Consider the following 22,662-nt stretch of genomic DNA (forward strand, 5'->3'; position numbering starts at 1 on the left):
TTGCTGTAGACTGTTCCTCCACCAGCAATTCCCCTTCTGCAGACTATCACTCCTCCAAACTAGCTTGTACCGCATGGGTAGGCCTGACACTACTTCAGCCAGGCCTCAATGAACTGCCTTTTGTGGGCAGGGACCTCGGGCCGCTGTGGTGTAGAGTAGTCCAGGTGCTTGTTGTCCTCTATTTGGCTACCACTCCTAGATAGCTCTCTTCAGGCCCTGGCAGCCAGCATGGCTGCAAAGACCCCTTTCCACTGCCCTTCTCCACAGTCCTCTCTCCACTGGTTCTGCACCCATCTCTCAAACTGCAATCTCCCAGATCTTTCAGGCATGTCTCCCCAGTCTTCCTGTATATGCTCACTCTCCAGCCCTCCTGGTTGCAACCAGTAGTCCTCCATGGAGACTCTTATGCCGCGTACACACGATCGGATTTTCTGGCAGACTAGGTCCGACGGTCTTCCGACGGACTTTCGGTGGAGTTCCGATAGACTTTCCGAACGGACTTGTCCGGGACTAAGACGGCACTAAAAAGGGAAGTTCAATAGCCAGTAGCCAATAGCTTCCCTTGCATCGTATTTGGTCCGTCGGACCAATATACAGACGAACGGTTTTCCCGATAGGTATTGAGTCCGTCGGACAGATTTGAAACATGTTCTATTTCTAGGTCCATCTGATTTTTTTTTACGAAAAATGAATGGATTAGCCCACACATGAACGGATTGTCCGACGGGCTGATTCAATCTAGTCTGCCAGAAAGTCCGGTCGTGTGTAGGTGGCATTAGAAGTGTTCTCTCCTGCTGTCCTCTGCTTGCTCTCTCATGTGCCTCTCCTTCCAGGATCTAGACACTCCTCCTGGATGCACCCGAGCCCAGCCCAGGGTCACCCTCCCCAGACTGGGGAGCTCCTGGTGGGCCCTGACAGCCTCCACACATTTCTCACTCCATGTCTTCCTCTTGACAACTCCTCCCCAGCTGGGCTGACCCCAGGTATTTAAGGAGGCCTGCCCCCTGCAAATCCAAGTTGGGGATTGGTCAGGGCTCTTTAGGATACCACAGGCAGCTCCACCTCTCTTCCCTCCTCTCCTCTCCTTCTAGAAAATGCAGTGACACTGCCTGTGAATCATCAGCTGCTACCCTGAGCCACTTCCAGCCTAGAATGAAAACAAAGAGGCTTAGCAACCAGCATGGCCTGGCTAAATTTACCTACACTGCCAGAGAAAAACCTCACTCTGGCACCTCACTAACTAGAGGGTGCTACAGATGCATGGGGGGGAGGGGCATGGAAAAGCTTTGGCTCCACCAGGAAGTGGCAAAACCCTTCCAGATCAGGACAGTTTTGAATTGGGGTGGAAGAACAGGGGCACTGAAAATGTATCTATACTATATATTACACCTATGAGCATTTTTTTTTTTGTTGCTTTTAAATGTACAGAGTTACCCAGAACCCTGCAAGTTATACTTGATCCACAATAAATTAAATGAAGGAGCTTACTTCCTCCTTTCCTTTTTTCTATCTCTTTGCTCATATACCATAATTGCAATCCATCTGTAAACACATAGGTGATAGCTGATTTCTATATCCATTTTTTTATAGCTCTTGGGTCTGGACCAACGATCTTCATTGAAGAACATCAAGATGGACATCTTAGGGCAGTATGTAAGTCTTATGGATGGTATCCGAAGCCTGGTGTCTACTGGAAAGATGAAAATGAACACATAATACACCCACTGACCGTAGCACAATCCCAAAATGCACTGGGCTTGTTTGATGTTGAGATGATTTTGGCAATAGACTCTAAATCTAACAGAAGACTCTCCTGTGTAATCAGACATGGATTCCTAGAGCAAGAGCTGAAATCTACCATACAGATAGCAGGTAGGTGATGGGAACTACAATGTTTATAACTATGTTGATAAGCTTTGCAAGACCAAGCTATAGATAAACTTGAGGAGTAGTGATGGACGAACTTCCGACGGGACGTTTCGCGAATGCGGACCGCGAACGCGGCCGATAGTTCGCAAACCGTAACGTTCGCGGCGGGCCCCATTGACTTCAAGGGGAGGCGAACTTTGCAAACCTACAGGTCAAATTTGCAGCCACAAAATAATTACTAGCTGTGCAAACATAGTCCCACCACATGGCCAATGACATAACACATGTATGAAGTGAATCTGGGATCGACAACTACAAGCATTCTTTTTTTATATGTGAAATTCTGACAATTCAGGACTGTGGAGCGCATGAAGGCAATGGAGGAGAGGGAAGGTCAGGGTAGGCAAAGAAGAGGGTGCAGGAGATGATCACCAGCAGCGTGACATACAGCAATGACACCTGCACCGTGATAGAGTGATCTGACACCAGCTCCATGATAGAGAGCACTGACATCAGCAGCGTGACATAAAGCAATGACACCTGTACCATAATAGAGTGATCTGACACCAGCACCGTGATAGAGAGCACTGACATCAGCAGCGTGACATACAGCAATTACATCTGCACCGTGATAGAGTGATCTGACACCAGCACCGAGATTGAGAGCACTGACATTAGCAGCGTGACATAAAGTAATGACACCTGCACCGTGATAGAGTGATCTGACACCAGCACCGTGATAGAGAGCACTGACATCAGCAGCGTGACATACAGCAATGACACCTGCACCGTGATCGAGTGATCTGACACCAGCACCGTGATAGAGAGCACTGACATCAGCAGCATGACATACAGCAATGACACCTGCACCCTGATAGAGTGATCTGACACCAGCACCGCGATAGAGAGCACTGACATCAGCAGCGTGACATAAAGCACTGACACCAGCACCGTGATATACAGTACTGACACCTGCACCGTAAGCAGCCCCAGGAGTAAGTCAGCATAGCACAGGGATGGTGGGAGCCCCTCATAATGAGCATAGCACAAGGATGGTGGGAGCCCCTCATAATGAGCATAGCACAAGGATGGTGGGAGCCCCTCAAAATATGCACAGCAGAGGTACAGCCCCAGGAGGAAGTCAGCATAGCACAGGGATGGTGGGAGCCCCTCATAATAAGCAGCCCCAGGAGGAAGTCAGCACAGCACAGGGATGGTAGGAGCCCCTCATAATGAGCATAGCACAGGAATGGTGGGAGCCCCTCATAATATGCACAGCAGAGGTACAGCCCCAGGAGGAAGTCAGCATAGCACAGGGATGGTGGGAGCCCCTCATAATAAGCAGCCCCAGGAGGAAGTCAGCATAGCACAGGGATGGTGGGAGCCCCTCATAATAAGCAGCCCCAGGAGGAAGTCAGCATAGCACAGGGATGGTGGGAGCCCCTCATAATGAGCATAGCAGAGGGATGGTCGGAGCCCCTCATAATGAGCATAGCACAGGGATGGTGGGAGCCCCTCATAATATGCACAGCAGAGGTACAGCCCCAGGAGGAAGTCAGCATAGCACAGGGATGGTGGGAGCCCCTCATAATGAGCATAGCACAAGGATGGTGGGAGCCCCTCATAATGAGCATAGCACAAGGATGGTGGGAGCCCCTCAAAATATGCACAGCAGAGGTACAGCCCCAGGAGGAAGTCAGCATAGCACAGGGATGGTGGGAGCCCCTCATAATAAGCAGCCCCAGGAGGAAGTCAGCACAGCACAGGGATGGTAGGAGCCCCTCATAATGAGCATAGCACAGGAATGGTGGGAGCCCCTCATAATATGCACAGCAGAGGTACAGCCCCAGGAGGAAGTCAGCATAGCACAGGGATGGTGGGAGCCCCTCATAATAAGCAGCCCCAGGAGGAAGTCAGCATAGCACAGGGATGGTGGGAGCCCCTCATAATAAGCAGCCCCAGGAGGAAGTCAGCATAGCACAGGGATGGTGGGAGCCCCTCATAATGAGCATAGCAGAGGGATGGTCGGAGCCCCTCATAATGAGCATAGCACAGGGATGGTGGGAGCCCCTCATAATATGCACAGCAGAGGTACAGCCCCAGGAGGAAGTCAGCACAGCACAGGGATGGTGGGAGCCCCTCATAATAAGCAGCCCCAGGAGGAAATCAGCATAGCACAGGGATGGTGGGAGCCCCTCATAATATGCACAGCAGAGGTACAGCCCCAGGAGGAAGTCAGCACAGCACAGGGATGGTGGGAGCCCCTCATAATAAGCAGCCCCAGGAGGAAGTCAGCATAGCACAGGGATGGTGGAAGCCCCTCATAATATGCACAGCAGAGGTACAGCCCCAGGAGGAAGTCAGCACAGCACAGGGATGGTGAACTTTACAAACCTACAGGTCATACTTGCAGCCACAAAATAATTACTAGCTGTGCACACATAGTCCCACCACATGGTCAATGACATAACACATGTATGAGGTGAATCTGGGATCGACAACTACAAGCATTCTTTTTTTATATGTGAAATTCTGACAATTCAGGACTCTTGAGACAATGGAGGCGAGGGAAGGTCAGGGTAGGCAAAGAAGAGGGTGCAGGCATCTCCTGATCATCTATCACCAGCACCAGCACCGTGATATACAGCACTGACACCTGCACCGCGATAGAGTGCACTGACACCAGCACTGAGATAGAGAGCACTAACAGCAGCACTGATACCAGCAACTTGCTGCTGGGCCCCAAAAATATGGCACCGCTCAACCTCTTCAAACAGGAGGGTACGGGCATATAGTACGGTGTGCTTTGTTTGGACAAGGAAGTGAGCCAAATGAAGAAAGAAGGTCTGTGTGCTCGATTAAAAAAATCGTTTATAGACATATATATGGTCTACTGGTCACATGTGTTGAATTCCTCAGAGATCCATGCCTCATTCATTCTTAGAAATGTGAGGTAGTTAACACTGTCGTGAGCTAGGCGAGTATGCTTATCAGTCACGATCCCCCCTGCTGCGCTGAACGTCCTTTCGGACAGGACACTGGACGAGGGGCAAGCCAACAGTTCGATTGCAAATTGGGCAAGCTCTGGCCAGAGGTCAAGCCTGCCCACCCAGTAGTCTAGGGGTTCATCACTCCTCAGAGCGTCCACATCGGCCGTTAACCCGATGTAGTCGGACACCTGACGGTCTAGGTGTTCCCTGATGCTGGATCCGGATGACACCTGTCGATGGGTCGGCTGAAAGAATGACCTCATATCAGAAGTCACCAACACATCTTCAAACCGGCCTCTTCTTGCAGGCGCTGTTGGATTGGTACCCGCAACTCCTTCTCTGGGAGTGGGAATTGCTCCTCTGCCAGCGCACGCAAAAGCAGAATGCAGCATTTCTCGAAGAAAGGCCTGGAAGTGCTCCATTCTGACAGCCCTCTGTGACGGCGGTAACATTTCCACCATTTTGTGTTTGTACCAGGGGTCTAACTACGTTGCCATCCAGTACTGGTCCTTGACCCTTATGCTTTTTATACGGGGGTCCCTATTAAAACACTGGAGCATGAAGGCCCCCATTTGCACTAAACGAAGCGGTGTGGTGGCCTGGCTCCTGCTCATCATCCAGGATAATGTCATCCTCTTCATTCTCCTCTCCCCATCCACGCACAACAACAGGGATCCCAGAAAGGTTGAAAGCATGCTCTTCTTGCTCCTCCTCATCCGCCCCGGCACCATCCTCCTCTGACTCCTCTTCAGACTCCTGTTGTTCACTTTTCTCAGATAGAGTAGCCCCCCCGGGAATTCATCCAGCATTGCGACTTCCTCATCTTCCCGCTCCTGCTCCTCCACAGCTTGATCAATGACACGACGCAATGCATGCTCCATAAAGAAGGCATAAGGTACCATGTCACTGATGGCGCCATGGCTGCGACTGACCAGTTTGGTGATCTCCTCAAATGGCCGCAGATGTCTGCATGCGTCGCGCATGAGCAGCCACTGGCGCGGTGAAAAAAAAACCCAGCTCCCCAGAACCTGTTCTGCCGCAGAGTTCATACAGGTAGACGTTAACTGCACGTTTCTGCTGGAGCAGCCTATCAAGCATATAGAAGGTTGAGTTCCATCGCGTCGGGCAATCGCAAATAAGACGTCTGACCGGCAGATTGTGTCGCCGCTGAATGTCAGCAAGGCGAGCCATGGCCGTGTAAGATCTTCTGAAATTGGTCGAGATTTTCCTTGCCTGCTGCAAGATGTCCTGGACCCCAGGGTATTTGACAAGGAATCGCTGCACGACCAAGTTTAAGACGTGTGCCATGCATGGCACGTGCGTGATTTTGCCCTGTTTCAATGCGCTAAGCAGATTGGCACCGTTGTCACACACCACTTTACCAACTGTCAAATTGAGCCGTGTTAGCCACTGATCTGCCTGTGAACGCAAAGCTGAAAGGAGTGCCGGCCAGTGTGGCTCTTGGCTTCCAGGCACAACAGACGCAGCACGGCATGGCAACGTCTCACCTGGCATGTCGAATAGGTTCTGGGGAGCTTGGGCGGTGCAGCGGAAGAGACGCTAGCAGCGGAAAAGGAGGAGTCAGCCGAGGAGGAGAGGGAGGAGGATGGAGTAGGAGGAGGAGGAGAAGAAGAAGAGCCAGGCCTGCATGCAATCCGTGGTGGTAAAACCAAATCTACACGGGTGCCACGGGTTACATGCTTGACGGCCGTCAGAAGGTTCACCCAGTGGGCAGTAAAAGTGATATACCTTCCCTGCCCATGTTTGCTAGACCACGTGTCTGTGGTCAGATGTATCTTGGCACCGATACTGTGTGCCAGAGATACATTCACTTGCCGCTGAACATGGCCATATAACTCTGGGATGCCCTTCTCTGAGAAATACTTCCTTCCTGGGACCTTCCATTGTGGTGTTCCAATGGCCATAAATTTTCGAAAGGCCTCCGAGTTCACCAGTTTATATGGCAGTAGTTGGCGGGCTATCAGTTCTGACAAGCCAGCCGTCAACCGTTGGGCAAGAGGGTTATCCGGCGTCATAATTTTTTTATGCTCGAACATTAGGCCCACGGAAGCCTGCCTTTTTGCAGAAAAACGTGAGCTTGGCGTGATGGAAGGTGGAGTGGAGGACAATTGTGAGGAGAGAGGAGAAGGAGAAGTAGAAGACGAGGCTAGACGGTGAGAGCCTGGAGTGTAGCTTTGTGTGTTCCGTTGCTCCCACTGGGCTCGATGATGGCAGCTCATGTGCCTTCTTAAGGCGGTCGTTCCTTGGTGAGTGTTGCGCTTACCGCGACTAATGTGTTGACTGCAAAGATTGCAGATGGCAACACTATTGTCAGCAGCGGACACGTTAAAAAAGCCCACACTGCGGAGCCATGTGCCGGTGTCCTGGGAGCGCCAGATGTGACCGTACATGGTCGATGACTCGCTCCTGATACATTAGCAGTCTGCTTTGTCCCTCCTGTGCAATGTAAGTTATTCCTGCTTCTCCTCCCTATCTGCTGGTCCATATCTCCCTCTGAACTCCCCTCCTCTTCCTCTCTTGTTGGCACCCATGTGACATCACTAGACACGTCATCATCGACGTCACCTTCCCCACCGCTATAAGTAGAGATCTCGAAGTAGGCAGCAACACCGGAGACCAACCTCCTCCTTGGGCTGATCTGGGTACTGTCGTCAGACTGCTGAGTGGCGGTTCTTGCTACCTCCTCTTCCTGATCCAATGCCAAGAGTGGCTGCGCATCAGAAATGTCTTGATATGGATCGAAAAATAATTCCTGTGACTCAAGCGGAAGGTATGTGGTGGTGGTGGTGTTGTTGGTGGTAGTGTCTTTGGGGGTGCACATAGCAGAGAGTGAAGAAGAGGGTGCAGATCGAGAGGATGAGGAGGGTGCAGAAGAGTAAGCCCACGTACACACGGTCAGAGATTTTGCCAACCAAATCCGTCGGATTTTGCCCGTCGGATTTAGTCCGACGGATTGTGTCCGAAACTGTTGCATACACACGGTTGGGCCAAGTTGGCGAAAAATCCGATCTTTCAGAACGTGATGACGTAATTTCGTTACGATGGGACTACATTCAGGCTAGTAGCCAATAGCTTTGATGTAGGAATTTGATCTGAGAATGCGTGGCACTTAGTCCGATGAAAATGCTCTACACATGATCGGATTAGGTCCGTCCGGCCCAGTTGGTCGGGAAATATTTCCAACATGTTGGAAAATTGGGTCGGACGGAGATTCGGACGGAATCAGTCCGATGCATACCACACACAGTCGGATTATCTGACGACACGGTCCGATAAGACTCATTCCGACAGATTCTCCGACCGTGTGTACAAGGGCTAAGGCTGAGTGAGACAGTCAACCAATTCTGGTGCTTCCTTTGACGTAATCGCACGCACCTTCTGCAATTTCCCACTTTGGCTCAAGCCTGTTGTTCCTGCCCTACCCCTACCACCCCTGCGGAAGGGCCTGCCTCTTCCTCTGTCTGTCATTTTTTAAATTACCCTGTGACAAAACTCTCAGTCCCTATACTGATAAAGGACTGCTGCAGAATAGGGCAGCAGTTAGCAGTAGTGCACCTCAACCCTATATATTGTGGTTCTATATCAGTCCTTAGGATTAGCAGACTGTACCTCACTCAACCCTATATACTCTAGTACACTATACCTTACCAGTCCTCAGAAGGACCTTTGTGGAACTAGTAGGTTGTGATTAGCAGACTGTACCTCAGTCCCTATACTAATAAAGGACTGCAGCAGAATAGGGAAGCAGTCAGCAGTAGTGCACCTCAACCCTATATATTGTGGACCTATACCAGTCCTTAGGATTAGCAGACTGTACCTCACTCAACCCTATATACTCTAGTACGCTATACCTTACCAGTCCTTAGAATGACCTTTGTGCAACTAGTAGGTTGTGATTAGCAGACTGTACCTCACTCAACCCTATATACTGTAGTACACTATACCTTACCAGTCCTTAGAAGGACCTTTGTGGAACTAGTAGGTTGTGATTAGCAGACTGTACCTCAGTCCCTATACTGATAAAGGACTGCTGAAGAATAGGGCAGCAGTCAGCAGTAGTGCACCTCAACCCTATATATTGTGGATCTATACCAGTCCTTAGGGATTAGCAGACTGTACCTCACTCAACCCTATATACTCTAGTACGCTATACCTTACCAGTCCTTAGAAGGACCTTTGTGGAACTAGTAGGTTGTGATTAGCAGACTGTACCTCAGTCCCTATACTGATAAAGGACTGCTGCAGAATTGGGCAGCATTCAGCAGTAGTGCACGTCAACCCTATATATTGTGGACCTATACCAGTCCTTAAGGATTAGCAGACTGTACCTCACTCAACCCTATATACTCTAGTACGCTATACCTTACCAGTCCTTAGAAGGACCTTTGTGGAACTAGTAGGTTGTGATTAGCAGACTGTACCTCAGTCCCTATACTGATAAAGGACTGCTGCAGAATAGGGAAGCAGTCAGCAGTAGTGCACCTCAACCCTATATATTGTGGACCTATATCAGTCCTTAGGATTAGCAGACTGTACCTCACTCAACCCTATATACTCTAGTATGCTATACCTTACCAGTCCTTAGAAGGACCTTTGTGCAACTAGTAGGTTGTGATTAGCAGACTGTACCTCACTCAACCCTATATACTGTAGTACACTATACCTTACCAGTCCTTAGAAGGACCTTTGTGGAACTAGTAGGTTGTGATTAGCAGACTGTACCTCAGTCCCTATACTGATAAAGGACTGCTGCAGAATTGGGCAGCAGTCAGCAGTAGTGCACGTCAACCCTATATATTGTGGACCTATACCAGTCCTTAAGGATTAGCAGACTGTACCTCACTCAACCCTATATACTGTAGTACACTATACCTTACCAGTCCTTAGAAGGACCTTTGTGGAACTAGTAGGTTGTGATTAGCAGACTGTACCTCAGTCCCTATACTGATAAAGGACTGCTGCAGAATAGGGAAGCAGTCAGCAGTAGTGCACCTCAACCCTATATATTGTGGACCTATACCAGTCCTTAGGATTAGCAGACTGTACCTCACTCAACCCTATATACTCTAGTACGCTATACCTTACCAGTCCTTAGAAGGACCTTTGTGCAACTAGTAGGCTGTGATTAGCAGACTGTACCTCAGTCCCTATACTCATAAAGGACTACTGCAGCAGAAGGGCAGCAGTCAAGTATAATATTCTTTCTATATTTGGAAGAAAGAATATTATACGTGTACAAGCCTATTACCATACCAGTCCTGAAAAGAACCTTTGTGGACCTAATAGTAACAGCTACTGATTAAACTGATTGTCCCTCACTGTCACACACAGCTTCCTGCCTGTCCCTATTTAAACTGACAAAACACAGGTTGCTGCAATAATAACTTGAATAGCAAACTATATCCTGTACTACTTTACCATACCAGTCCTGAAATGGACCTAATAGTAACAGCTAATGATTAAACTGACTGTCCCTGCTGCACACAGGGTCCTGTCCCTCTCTCAGCACTGACAAAAGACAGGCTGCTGCAACAATGACTTGAATAGCAGTGCCTCAAACCTATATCCTGAACTACACCTATACCATACCAGTCCTTAAAAGAACTTTTGTGGACCTAATAGCTAGCGATTTGGGTCACTGCAGTCTCTCCCTGCTCCACACAGCATCCTCTCCCTATTGTGACATACGAAAGAATGTAAAACGGCCGCCGGATCGGGTCTATTTATAAGTTAGGGGGAATGTCCAAGTGTCCATGTGCTATAATGTCTCAATTGGCTGTCCTGTACCCCATGATGGATGTGTCATCATAGGTCAAAGTTCTTTTACACAGTAAACACGCATGTCCGCCGGGCGAACAGCGGCAATAGTCCGCCGATCGGGCGGACCGCGAACAGCCGAAATTCGCCGCGAACCGACCGCCGGGCGAACAGTTCGGCCATCCCTATTGAGGAGTACTACTTTGAAAATAAGCAGAATTTCAGTTACAAATTAGTTCAGCCTATAGTAGTTCAACAGTCAATAGCCTATGGGAGAATTAACTAATGATATGAAGGAGATCAGTACTAAAACATCTGCTGCTGGATCTTGAAGGTTTCATGCACTACTATTGTGCATATGGAAGCTTTTTGATTCATACCATTTAAGAAAACTTCAGACACTACTGTATGTATTGAATGGCTTGCTTAATCCCCCATATTTTTGTGGCCTTGACCTATCATTCACAAATTTCTGTTCCAAAGGTACTGTTTAATAAATGTTCTTGCTACTTGGATAATCACTATAGTGCTCTATATTAGTGGATTGTTTGTGCTTCTGGGCTCCATGGTAGTCACATATTTTGATATCTGTGGATGTATTACATTTTATCCATTGTTTTCCATTTTCCAGATTCCATGTTCCTAAGAGTGTCTCGCTGTGTTATCTCCAGAATATTGATGGGGACATCTTTCACACTTATCTTCTTAGCAACCGTTTTATTGGCTTTTTATACCTGTTTTATGCAGCAGAAAAATATTGGTAAGTTATATATCTTGATATTCATAGTCATGTTTTTTATGTTATGTGAAGTCACAGGCTAATATCAAATAAACACAAATGCAAATAATACTTTTAGAATCATCAAAGTTTTTCTTTATAAACCTGAACTATATTGAAGACCTCTTAATGACTTATTTTTCTATACTTGAAGGCATAAAACATGTGGGAATGTGCATTTATTAAGGAGGTGTAGACCTTTTTTTTATGCCTTGACATACAGCCGTGGCCAAAAGTTTTGAGAATGACACAAATATAAATTTTGACAAAGTCTGCTGCATCAGTGTTTTTAGATCTTTTTGTCAGATATCATTATGGTATACTGAAGTATAAATACAAGCATTTCATAAGTGTCAAAAGTTTTATTTACAATCAATTACATTAAGTTTATGCAAAGAGTCAATATTTGCAGTGTTGACCCCTCTTTTTCAAGACCTCTCCAATTTGCACTGGCATTCTGTCAGTCAACTTTTGGGCCACATCCTGACTGATGGCAGCCCATTTTGCAAAATCTGGAATTTTTCAGAATTTGTGTTTTTTTTTTGTTCCCCTGCCTCTTGAGGATTGACCACAAGTTCTCAATGGGATTAAGGTCTGGTGAGTTTCCTGGCCATGAACCCAAAATTTCAATGTTTTGTTCCCTGAGCCACTTGGTTATCACTTTTGCCTTATGGCAAGATGCTCCATCATGCTGGAAAAGGCGTTGCTCATCACCAAACTGTTCTTTAATGGTTGGAAGAAGTTGCTCTAGGAGGATGTTTTTGTACCACTCTTTATTCATGACTGTTTTATTCGGCAAAACTGTGAGTGAGCCAGCTGTCTTGGCTGAGAGTCAACCCCCGCACATGAATGGTCTCAGGATGCTTTACTGTTGGCATGACACACAATTGATGGTAGCGCTCAACTTTTCTTCTCTGAATAAGGTTTTTTTCTGGATGCCCCAGACAATCAAAAAGGGGATTCATCAGAGAAAATGACTTTACCCTAGTCTTCAGCAGTTCAATCCCTGTACCTTTTGCAGAATATCAGACTGTGCTGTATAAAAGTGTAGCGCTTCAAAAACTAGGCATGTTTATGCCATCCTTACAAAAACATCATATATGTATAAACTTATACCTATACATTCAGTGAAAATTCACAATGTGAAATAGTGCACATAACATATAAGACTTTGCTATAAATCTCTTTTTCTATACCAGACCTGAATCCTAATTGGAGTGACTAATACAATAAATGATCCAGCAATCAACATTTCTCTTGTACTGTACCTTTGAGCAATAAAAAGCTGACACAGGTTATACTCTCTTTCCATTATATCAAAACCTAAAAATAAGTTTGTCTTTAGGCTCGGTTCACACAGGGGCGACTTGTCCAGGCGACTTCGCCGCCTGACAAGTCGCCCCCGTTCTGTACTACGGAACCGTTCTAATAGGAGCGACTCGAGTCGCTCCGACTTAGAAAAAAGGTTCCTGTACTACTTTGGCAGCGACTTCGGGCGACTTGCATTGACTTCTATACTGAAGTCGTTTTGCAAGTCGCCGCTGAGGTCGCGGCAGGTCGCGGCGCTGCAAGTCGTGCCGCGTCCTGTGTGAACCGAGCCTCAAACTTCAACAAAAGAAAAAATCTACAGAAAATTTCATGGGTGCATTGGCAAAATTCCTAAAAATTGCTCAAAAGTTCTATACAAACCAGAGGCTGGATAAAGCCTGTCTTTTAGTTACAGAAAGCCACAGGTTTTCATTGTGCACCATTAAAACCTTCCATTCTCTGGCCTCCTAACACGTGTTTTGCTTTGGATAAATCATTTTTAACTTTGGGTGTGTTACGTGTGTGGATGTTGCTGCGTTATGTAAAATTATTCATTTTGTTTTTACCATTTTAGAATGGAGTGCCTCGACATTGTGCAGAATTTTAAATGGTCCCTTAACTGAAAAAACACTGCGCTACACTGTGTTTGCTGTAAATTTTGTAAATTGAAGTCCCCAAAGAAGTTCTGTATTAAAATTTTCAGACCTGTTGGCTAATACATTTACATTGATTGCGGGAGATAATATATATATATTTTTTTGTTCATTTCTTTTTATAGGGAAACTTGTGAATGAAAACAGTAAGTAATATAATAAATATGTTAATGTGCTCTTTTTTTTTGTTCCACATCCACATGCAAACTTCAAGTTCCAGTGTTTATTTTTCCAAATAACAATTTCTTTATTTTTCGTGGTCGTATAACAAAAGTAATAGTACAGGCATACAGCAATAGCAGTATGGTTCCCAAAATACAAGGGGCCCATTGTAGATGGACAGTGCAGAATAACACAGTATTGGGAGATGCAGCAAGATCAGGCAATCCGACCAAGGGTGCACAGCGGGACGAAAGACACCAAAAGTCAGTTATCCATGCTGGGAACCAAAAGGCCACCCAGGGTCTGCTACCTAGCTTATATGCCAGACTTAAAACAGAACAAGGACCATCAGTAGTATTAACAAAAAGAGTGGAAGAGAGAAGAAGAGAGAGAAGCAAAGAAAAAGAAAGAGACAAAGAAAAGGAAATAGAACGCCAGCGGTCCACATCACCATATCCACACCGGTTCGCCATCAGTCCTCCAGCAGCCGCCATCTCCCCCAGATCCGGTCATGCTCCTCAAGCCTATCCCTCACCCTGGTAGTCATTTTCTCCATGAGCTCAACATCCTTGATCCTGGAGTATAGGGCCTCCCTAGACGGAGGCAACGGATTTTTCCAGTTTAGGGCTATCAGGCAGCGGGCCTGATATGCCTAAGGAGCCTGGCCAGTGCGGGTTGGGACAGGCCTAGTAAGAAGAATTTAGGGGAGTGGGGTACAGAAATGTCAAGTAAACGCTGGAGCAGCCTTCGGGGTCATGAGCCAGTATGGGGCAATCAGGGGACAGGCCCAGTAGATGTGGAACAAGGAGCCCCACTCCTTCAGACATCGCCAGCAGCGATCTGAGGTGGAGGGGTATATTCTGTGGAGTATGACCGGGGTCTGATACCAGAAAAAGAGGATTTTGTAGGAATTCTCTTTGTACGTGTACACAGAGAGGACTTGGCCACCTGGCGCCACACCCCCTGCCAGGTCTCAAGGGGGAGCTCCTCACCCAATTCCCCCTCCCAGCGTCTCATGTAGGAGTGCTTACCCCTCGTTTGAAAGTGGTGTGTGTTGAGGATGCGATAAATGTCTGAGATCAACCCTCTGTGACTCCTTCCTTCCAGAATTATCTGCTCGAAAGGAGAGGGCGGGGAAAACCGTAGGTGAGGGGCCATGGACTGTGCAAAGTGTCTAATTTGTAAGTAGCTGTAGAACGTCTGATGGGGGAGGTCATGTTTAGCCTGGAGCTCCGAGAAGGACAACATCTTTCGTGTTCTGGGGTCCACCAGGTGCCCTAAGTGAAACAGGTCGCGCGAAGCCCAGGGCCAGGACATCTGGTGGGTCAGGCTAGCTGGTAATGTCAGGTTGCAGAGGAAGGAAGTCATTAGGGAGAACTCCGAGTGGAGACTGTGTTCCCGAGAGAGCTTCCGCCAGAGCAGACGGAGCTGGGCCATCGGCCCTAGTAGCTGACCCGAGTCTATATCGACCCTCGCGCCCCATAAGAAACTGTTCGGGTGTACTGGAGCCAGCCAGATTTTTTCAATCTCCGACCATCTGTTATATGACCTCTGCGGAAACCAGGAGGCTATGGCCCGTAGCTGAGTTGCCTGGTAGTAGCGAACTAAATCGGGGAACGCCAAGCCGCCGTCTGAGCGTAAGGCCGTCATGACAGAGCTCGGGACCCAGTGTTTTTTGTAGTTCCATACAAATTTCAACAGGTCCTTCTGGAGTGCACGTAACTGTGCGTATGGGACCGGGATCGGCAGTGCCTGAAACAAATAAAGGAGCTTGGGGAGGATCACCATTTTAATAGATGTGATCCGTCCCATGAGCGATATGTGGTGGGCCTTCCATTTGCGTATTAATTCCCTAATCGCCCGATAGAGGGGGGAAATTAGCCTGGTACAAGGTATGGAATGATGGCGTAAGGAGAACCCCCAAATATTTAAGGGAAGAGCTTTCCCATTTGTATGGGAAAGCGGAGCGTAGGTGGGTCGTCTCAGCCACCCCCATGTTTAGTGGGAGGGCCACCGATTTAGATGGATTAATTTTATAGCCCGAAAGCTCCCCGTATCGGTCTAGCTCGGAGTGGAGGTTGGGGAGTGAGATCCTGGGCTGAGTCAGGGTAAGGATAACGTCATCTGCGAAGAGCGAAATCTTAAATTCCTTGCCCCTGACCGGAATCCCTCGAATGCTGGGGTTGCTTCTAATGGCAGCCGCCAGAGGCTCCACGCACAGAGCAAAAAGGAGAGGAGAAAGCGGACAGCCCTGGCGGGTGCCATTAGCAATAGAGAAAGTTGAGGACGTGGCGAAGGGGGTTTTAACCTGCGAGGAGGGGGTAGTGTAGAGGTGCTGCACCGCTCGCAGATATGGGCCCCGAAAGCCCATGCGGTGTAACGTAGCCTCCATGAAGGGCCAGCTGAGGCCTTCTCGGCATCTAAACTTAGAACTAGAGATGCTAGGTTGTCCCTATTCGCCACGTCAATAAGATCCATGATCTTTCTGGTGTTGTCCCCTGCTTGTCTCAAGGGGACAAATCCCACTTGATCCTTATGTATTAGGGAAGGGAGGATCGTATTTAGGCGATTCGCTAAGAGCTTCGTAAAAAATTTTAGGTCTGCGTTCAGCAAGGCTATAGGCCGGTAACTAGCGCAAGCGGTCGGGTCTTTGTCTGGCTTGGGAATGAGGGAAATTAATGAGCCTAGCATTTCGGTCGGGACCGGGGACTGTTGGAGAAAGGAGTTAAAAAGCTTGGTCATATGTGGGCTCAAGAGAGGTATAAACGCCTTGTAATACTCGTAGGGGAGCCCGTCTGGTCCCGAAGACTTGTGGGTTGGGAGAGCCCTCACAGTCTCCAGGAGTTCCTCTTCAGTGATAGAGGCGTTCAGTTCTCGGAGGCCCGTGTCTTGCAGTCGGGGTAGTACTATATTTTCCAAGTACTGGGTAATACGGTTAGACAGGCCCGAGGTTGGGGGGTTGTGGGGGATGTCCGGTCTGTTGTACAGGTCAGTATAAAAGTCCGCAAACGCGTCCACTATCGCTTGGGGGTGGGTCAGAAGATCCCCCCCCCCTATTTTTAATTTGGGCCGGAGCAGAGGTCACTGTACGTTCCGCCAGTTTCCGGGCCAACAGTGACTGTGCTTTGTTCCCCTTGTCATAGTAGAGTTGTCGCAGGCGGACTAGAGCTTTCTCAACCGATCCCAACGCCAGGTCCCGAAGTGTCAGCCTAGTCTGGACGATTTGCTTAAGGGTGGAGACGGAGGGGGAGTCCAAAAGGCGGGCCTCAAGGGTCTTAAGCCGTTTTTCGGCCAGTAGCCTGGCAGTCCGTGCGTCCCACTTCAAGGCTGATGATAGGGCTATACAGCGCCCCCGGATGACAGCCTTGTGGGCGGCCCAGAGGGTAGCGAGGGAGACGTCTGGAGTGTCGTTCTCAACAAAGTAGTGCCGGAGCGAAGACTCCAGCTCTGCCTTTGCCGGAGCATGCTGCAGGAGATAGTTGTTCAGCCTCCGGGTGCAGGGCTTATGAAGGGAAGGTCTAATGCTAGGGTTAGAGTTATGGGGGCGTGAGCCGACCAGGAGATGGGGAGTATATGTGCAGATTGGACCGCCCGCAGTGTCGTGTTGTTGACAAAAAAAATGATCAATACGCGAGTGTGTGCTGTGGGAAGCGGAGAAAAAGGTGTGCTGGCGGTCTTGTGGGTGCAGAGCTTGCCAGGCGTCAAAAAGGCCCCGTCTTCTGGTGATTTGGCGGAAGAGCCTAGAGTCTCTTAGGGTCCTAGCCTGAGGCGCCCGGGGGCCCACTGCTAGGCGATCATGGAGTGCGGACTGAGTAAGGTTAAAATCCCCCCCTATCACCAGAAGCCCGGGGGGCGTCCTAAACAAACGGGAAAACAGCAAAAATTTATGTTGATGGACATTGGGGGCGTAGAGGACGCATAGGGTCAGTGCCTGCGTACGCCACAGACCATGGAGTATAATGTAGTGGCCCCGTGGATCTAGGTGCACGGAGGTGCAAGTAAAAGGGACTCCCTGCCGGAAAAGAATGACCACTCCCGCTCTTTTCCGTGGGTTGAAGGCCTGATAGACCTGAGGGAAATGTCTGGAGGCGAATGTAAAGGAGTCTCCCCGGTTAAAGTGTGTTTCTTGGACCATCACTATATCTGCCCCCGCCTGTCGGAACTCCCTAAGTGCTAGGTGCCGCTTTTTGTTGGAGTTCAGGCCATGTACATTAAGGGACAGAATCCTAGCCATGATCAAGTAGGGGTGGTGTATAGGGCATACTTAGCTTGTTGAAGGCCTAGGTGCCTCGGGAGGAGCAACGACCACAGGAGGAGGGGCGGCGACCGGGAGAACCACTGGCATGGCGTCACTGAGGAAGCAAGAAGAGGAGAAAGCCTAGAGAGAGGAGAAAGAAGAGAAACAATAACACAATACAAGGTAAAAGAAAACATCAAATGACAGGTCCAGAGGTCCTATAGGGACACTGGATCTGTACGGTTCCTTATCGACTCCCCAACCCAGAAATCCAAAAAAATTAAAAATCGGGTTAGGGAGGCACCAACAGTCCACTCCACAAAAGGAACCAACTAGTGCTAAACCACGGGGGGGGGAGGGGTGGGGGCGGTAACCCGGGAGTCGATCCGTCTCGGGACTCAACCTAGGCCAGCCCGGGTTAAGAAAAACAAGTAGAATGTGTAGCTCCGGCAATCGGGGGGGAAGGAATAACAAAACCCCAAAAATAGGGGAAAAGAAAAAACTGCAGAGGGGAGACATCCATTGGACTGGGCTTGTGCTTCAGTTACGTTTGGGTGACCTGCGGTGGGAATCCGGGCCTCTGCGCCGCTTGGCTGAAGGAACCTTCTGCCAGATCACCGGCATCGGGGGGGGGGGGGGGGGGGAGAGGCAACCAGATCCCAATCAGGCAGTTGAGGGACAGGAATGTCCAGAGTGTCACAAAAGGGGACTAGATCTTCCGGGTATCGTAGAGTCGCTGACTTTCTTTGGTGTTTTGCGGTCAGGCTGAAGGGGAAGCCCCATCTGTAGAGTACATTCTTGTCTTGCAGGGCCCGGAGAAGAGGCTGCAACAGCCTACGTTTTTGAAGCGTAATCCAGGATAAGTCCGGGTAAAGCTGGATCGGTGAGTTATCGAAGGCCAAATTGCGGATGGCGCGGGACTTGCGCATAATGTCTTCCTTAAGTGGAAAGGAGTGGATTCTGCAGATAACGTCCCTTAGTTTGGAGGCTGGGCCTTTGGGTCTCAGGGCCCAATGGGCTCTGTCCATTTCTATGTGCTTGTCCGGATCTTCCCCCAACATCTCGTTGAATAGTGTTTGCAGCGAAGTCTGAAGGTCCTCAGCGCCCTCCGACTCAGGCAAGCCGCGAATGCGGATGTTGTTTCTGCGACCTCTGTTATCGAGGTCTTCCACGGGGTGTTGCATATCCCGTAGCAAGAGGCGGTGGTCAGAGGTCTCCACCTGAGCACGATGGACCGCCAGCTTAGTCTCCTGAACCTCCTCCTCCACCATCGGTCAGTTAGATGTTTGAGGCCAGTGTGCAGGGACTGGATTTCAGCGCGGAAAGTGGCTTGCACCTCCGCTATGAGCTGTTTAAAGTCCTCTTTCGTCGGCATAGATTGCAGGTATATCTGCCAGTCAGGGCGGATGGCCTCTTGGTGTTGGGAGGAAGGCGAGGAAGGTGGAGAGTGGAGGGGCGGCTCACCCCGCTGCAGTCCCCAGGTAGAAGAGGGGGGCCATGATGGCTGAGGTCCCCTGGGGTCAGCCCAGGAGGTAGCATGAGGGGGACAGGGTGAGGGGTCCAGTTGGGCTGTTCCTCGAGGGTGGCCAGAGGCCCGGGCCATCTGAGCATAGGAGGGGAGGGTGACTGAACGGTCCCTGACCTCGCTGGAGTCCCGAGAACGGGGGGCCTCTGCGCCTTAGGGGAGGCAGGCAGTGGCCATACTGCCAAATCCCCCCCCCCCCACAGCCGCAGGGGGTGTCCCAGCATCCCCACCATGGAGATAATCCGAGCGGGCCTGAGAGTCCTCCATAAAGCCCAAGGACGTGGGGGAGAGACAGGAGCTGGGGGCCGTGTTTGGGAGAGGAGCTGTGTGGAGGAGGCGAGGAAAGGCCTCTGAGCATTGGGTGTGCGGCAGGAAAGGTGGAGGATCCATGGCCTGCTCCCCCCAGAGCACAGAGGGGGGTGGGAGATGGGCAGCCCTTGATGTCCACTCCAGTAGATGGGGTGGGAGATGGGCAGCCCTTGATGTCCACTCCAGTAGATTGCCTGCCCTGCGAGAGGTCCCGGGGGAAGGCTGACAGGAGCAGGGGCTGTGTGGCCGCAGGCAGAGGGGAGGGCTGGCGTACCTGCGGAGACACCGGTTGGCGCCATCTTGCTGCTGCGGCCTAGTCCAAGGTGGAGGTCCCAGGCCGGCCCGTCTGGGGCTTCCGGGCAGCCCAGAGCGGGGTCCGGGGGTGGTAGGAGGCATCCCGCTCCCCCGCGGTCTCCGGGGGGCGCGGGGGCTGTTGCGTAGGATCCGTCTGGAGGTAATGGAGCGGGGAGTGAGATGCCGAGGGGATCCGGCGGTGGGGATCCGCGCCGTCCGGCACCATCTTGCTTCTACCGCCCGGCAAGGCCTCGGGCGGCTGGAAGTAGGTTTTGAAAGCCGCGGCGGAGCCCGGCGGGGGCTGAGGTGTGCCCCGGAGCGAGGAGGAACATGTGGCCCATGATCTCCCCATTTTTAGCAGGTTGGGCCCCCGATTAAGGCCTCTGTAGCGTCGGGCTGGAGGAGAGCACTCACTCCGTGCGTCCTTCCAGGTCGGCTTCCGGACAGGCCCCCCTCCAGTGTTTATTAAAGTGTTACTAAATCCAAAACAGTAAAATCAGTCTGTATATGTAGTTAAGCATGCTTGTTATACTCACTGTTGAACCTAAGGGGTTAATCCTCTGCATTCTGTAAAAAGGCTGCTTGATCTTGTATGCAAAGATCATGCCCCTCCTGCACTTTCCTCCTGGACAAATCAGGATAAGACAGAGCCTTTGGAGTCAGGCTGCACTTGCTCAGTTTGGTGCGTATTGCTAGAGAGGTATTTTTTCTTTTTCTTGAGAGAGTGCGTGTGATCAGCACAGGGCCAATCAGCATTGTCCAGACATGTCCAGACAGAGGGTCAGAAGCCCTGCAGCCTGATAGGACAGCCAGTGCAGTATGAAAACTCCTCCTACAAGCTTCACCAGTAACTGACAGAAATCACAAGACTGCTATATACTCCTGATGAGAAAAGGTATTTAGCTGTTTATATTTACTAAAAGTATTGTATTTCCATGTTGTGTGCCCTATGGAAGACCAGACATTGTGAATGCTGGGTTTAGTAACACTTTAAGGCCTGGCATTTTGAAGGGGTATCCCTCGCAGTAAACGGTGACTGAAACTGAGAGAGCTAAATCTCTGCTGTTTACTCAAGGCTTGGTGGTGCAGAAGGCCATACAGACTTGCAATCAGCTACTCTCAAAATTCCTGCTTAGAAGCGTGTTGATGCAGATTTTTAGGCTGGGGGAATGTCAAACCACTTCTTCCAGATTGATGGTCCTTCAGGCAAGGGTGCGGTTCCAAAATTTGTTAAAAATGTGTTATACTGACACAAGGGCATTTTACAGGCTAGAAATCAGTAATACAGCACCTAAACAAAGGTAAGGCAGCACATACCTGACTTTATGACGTGACTTGAATTGATTGAAATTGTTATGGAAGAAGGTTCAGCTGGACTTTAAAATATATCTAAATCCAGATTCTTCCTTTTTTTTTTTTACTCTTGAATAGTGTGAGGAAATGTTAAAACCTCTTTCCCACATTTGGTAGCAGGCTCCCGCACACCCGCGAGTGCCCTGTGATCTCCCAGCTGCTGGGCTGATCCTGGGTGGCAGTGGTGTCATCTATGTGTCCCTCTGGGTTCTTCTCTGGCTCTCCCTGCCCCTCCTCTACTCCCCTTCTCCATTCTTCTCCAGCCCGCTGTCCCCCCCCCCATCCCCTGCAGCCAGCTTCCCTCCTCTCCTGCGGGCTTGCGGGGTGGGGGGCAACTGTCAGGATGGAGAGAGAAGGAAGGGGCCAGTAAATGTCATTTACCAGCCCCTTCCTTTTCTGAATTGGACATAGAAAGCGCTCGCTCCTGTGTCCTGTAATAACTGAGCAGATTAACCTGAGATTACTGTGCTTGAGTTTATGAATGGACGGGAGACTGTGTCTCCCGTCCATTCATATTCTGTGCTGAGAAAGGAACTGAGGAACCTGTGTCCTCAGTCCTTTTCCCTGTCTCAAAGGGGAGAAGTCAGGGGTCAGTTTAGACCCCTGATATCTCACCAAAGATGCCCAACAGGGCTGATAATAAAAAAAAATATTTAAATTGTAAAAAAACTATAAAAAATGTAATTGTAAAATAATTAAATAAAAAAGTACTGACACCACTCCCACCTGCCCTACCAACACTGTCTACTGCCTCAACCTCCTCCTCCCAAAAAGCATTGTGAATTTTTTTTAAAACAAATTAAATTGTATAAAAATCACTACGTAAAAATAAACTACTGACTCCATCCACTGCCTTACTGACACCGTCCATTGCCCTACTGACACCGTCCACTGCCACATACCCCCCACCCACTTCCACAGAAGCACTGTGAAAAAAAATATTTTAAAAATGAATTAAAAAAATTATTACGAACAAAACTAAAAAAATAATAAAAACAAAAAAACACTGACACCTTTCAAGATCGGAAATTTTTTTATTTATTGGGTTTTGAAACACTTCTCTGTTCTTTATAATATATTGAAAGATTTGGTTAAAAAAAGAAAAAAACACATTTCAAAGATATATTATAATTGACAGGAATGAGATTAGAATCAAAAGGGTTCATTAACTGAGAACACCTACTAATTGCCTAACAAGACACAAAAAATTAATCATTTGTATTGGGCGTGTGCTATTATCAATGAGAAAACCGCAGTTGCCCTAGCGCCGGTTGCAGTTTACATATGCGGGTATTTCTTATGGTTATTTGCTCTTCAATGTGCGCTGGTTCGCACGTTCAATTAATTACTGCGGACCAATTAATGTATGAACTGGTGCAGTGCCTTCTTTTTGGTAAATCACCCCC

At 49.1% G+C, this 22,662-nt stretch overlaps 1 protein-coding gene across 3 annotated transcripts in view; it reads left to right on the forward strand.

Annotated features, from left to right (window-relative positions):
- Window positions 1–22,662, forward strand: part of LOC143943288 (butyrophilin subfamily 2 member A1-like) — a 149,608-nt gene that overhangs the window by 73,004 nt on the left and 53,942 nt on the right. For all 3 annotated transcript variants that reach the window (XM_077464937.1, XM_077464938.1, XM_077464939.1), the window contains 3 exons: window positions 1,591–1,872; window positions 11,269–11,397; window positions 13,502–13,522. In XM_077464937.1, the coding sequence (XP_077321063.1) occupies window positions 1,591–1,872; window positions 11,269–11,397; window positions 13,502–13,522 (432 nt within the window). The remainder of the gene's footprint in view (window positions 1–1,590; window positions 1,873–11,268; window positions 11,398–13,501; window positions 13,523–22,662) is intronic.

This window comes from Lithobates pipiens, unplaced genomic scaffold, assembly GCF_037356315.1.
Source record: "Lithobates pipiens isolate NorthernLeopardFrog02 unplaced genomic scaffold, aLitPip1_a1.2 Scaffold_30, whole genome shotgun sequence".
NCBI classification, from domain to species: Eukaryota; Metazoa; Chordata; class Amphibia; order Anura; family Ranidae; genus Lithobates; species Lithobates pipiens.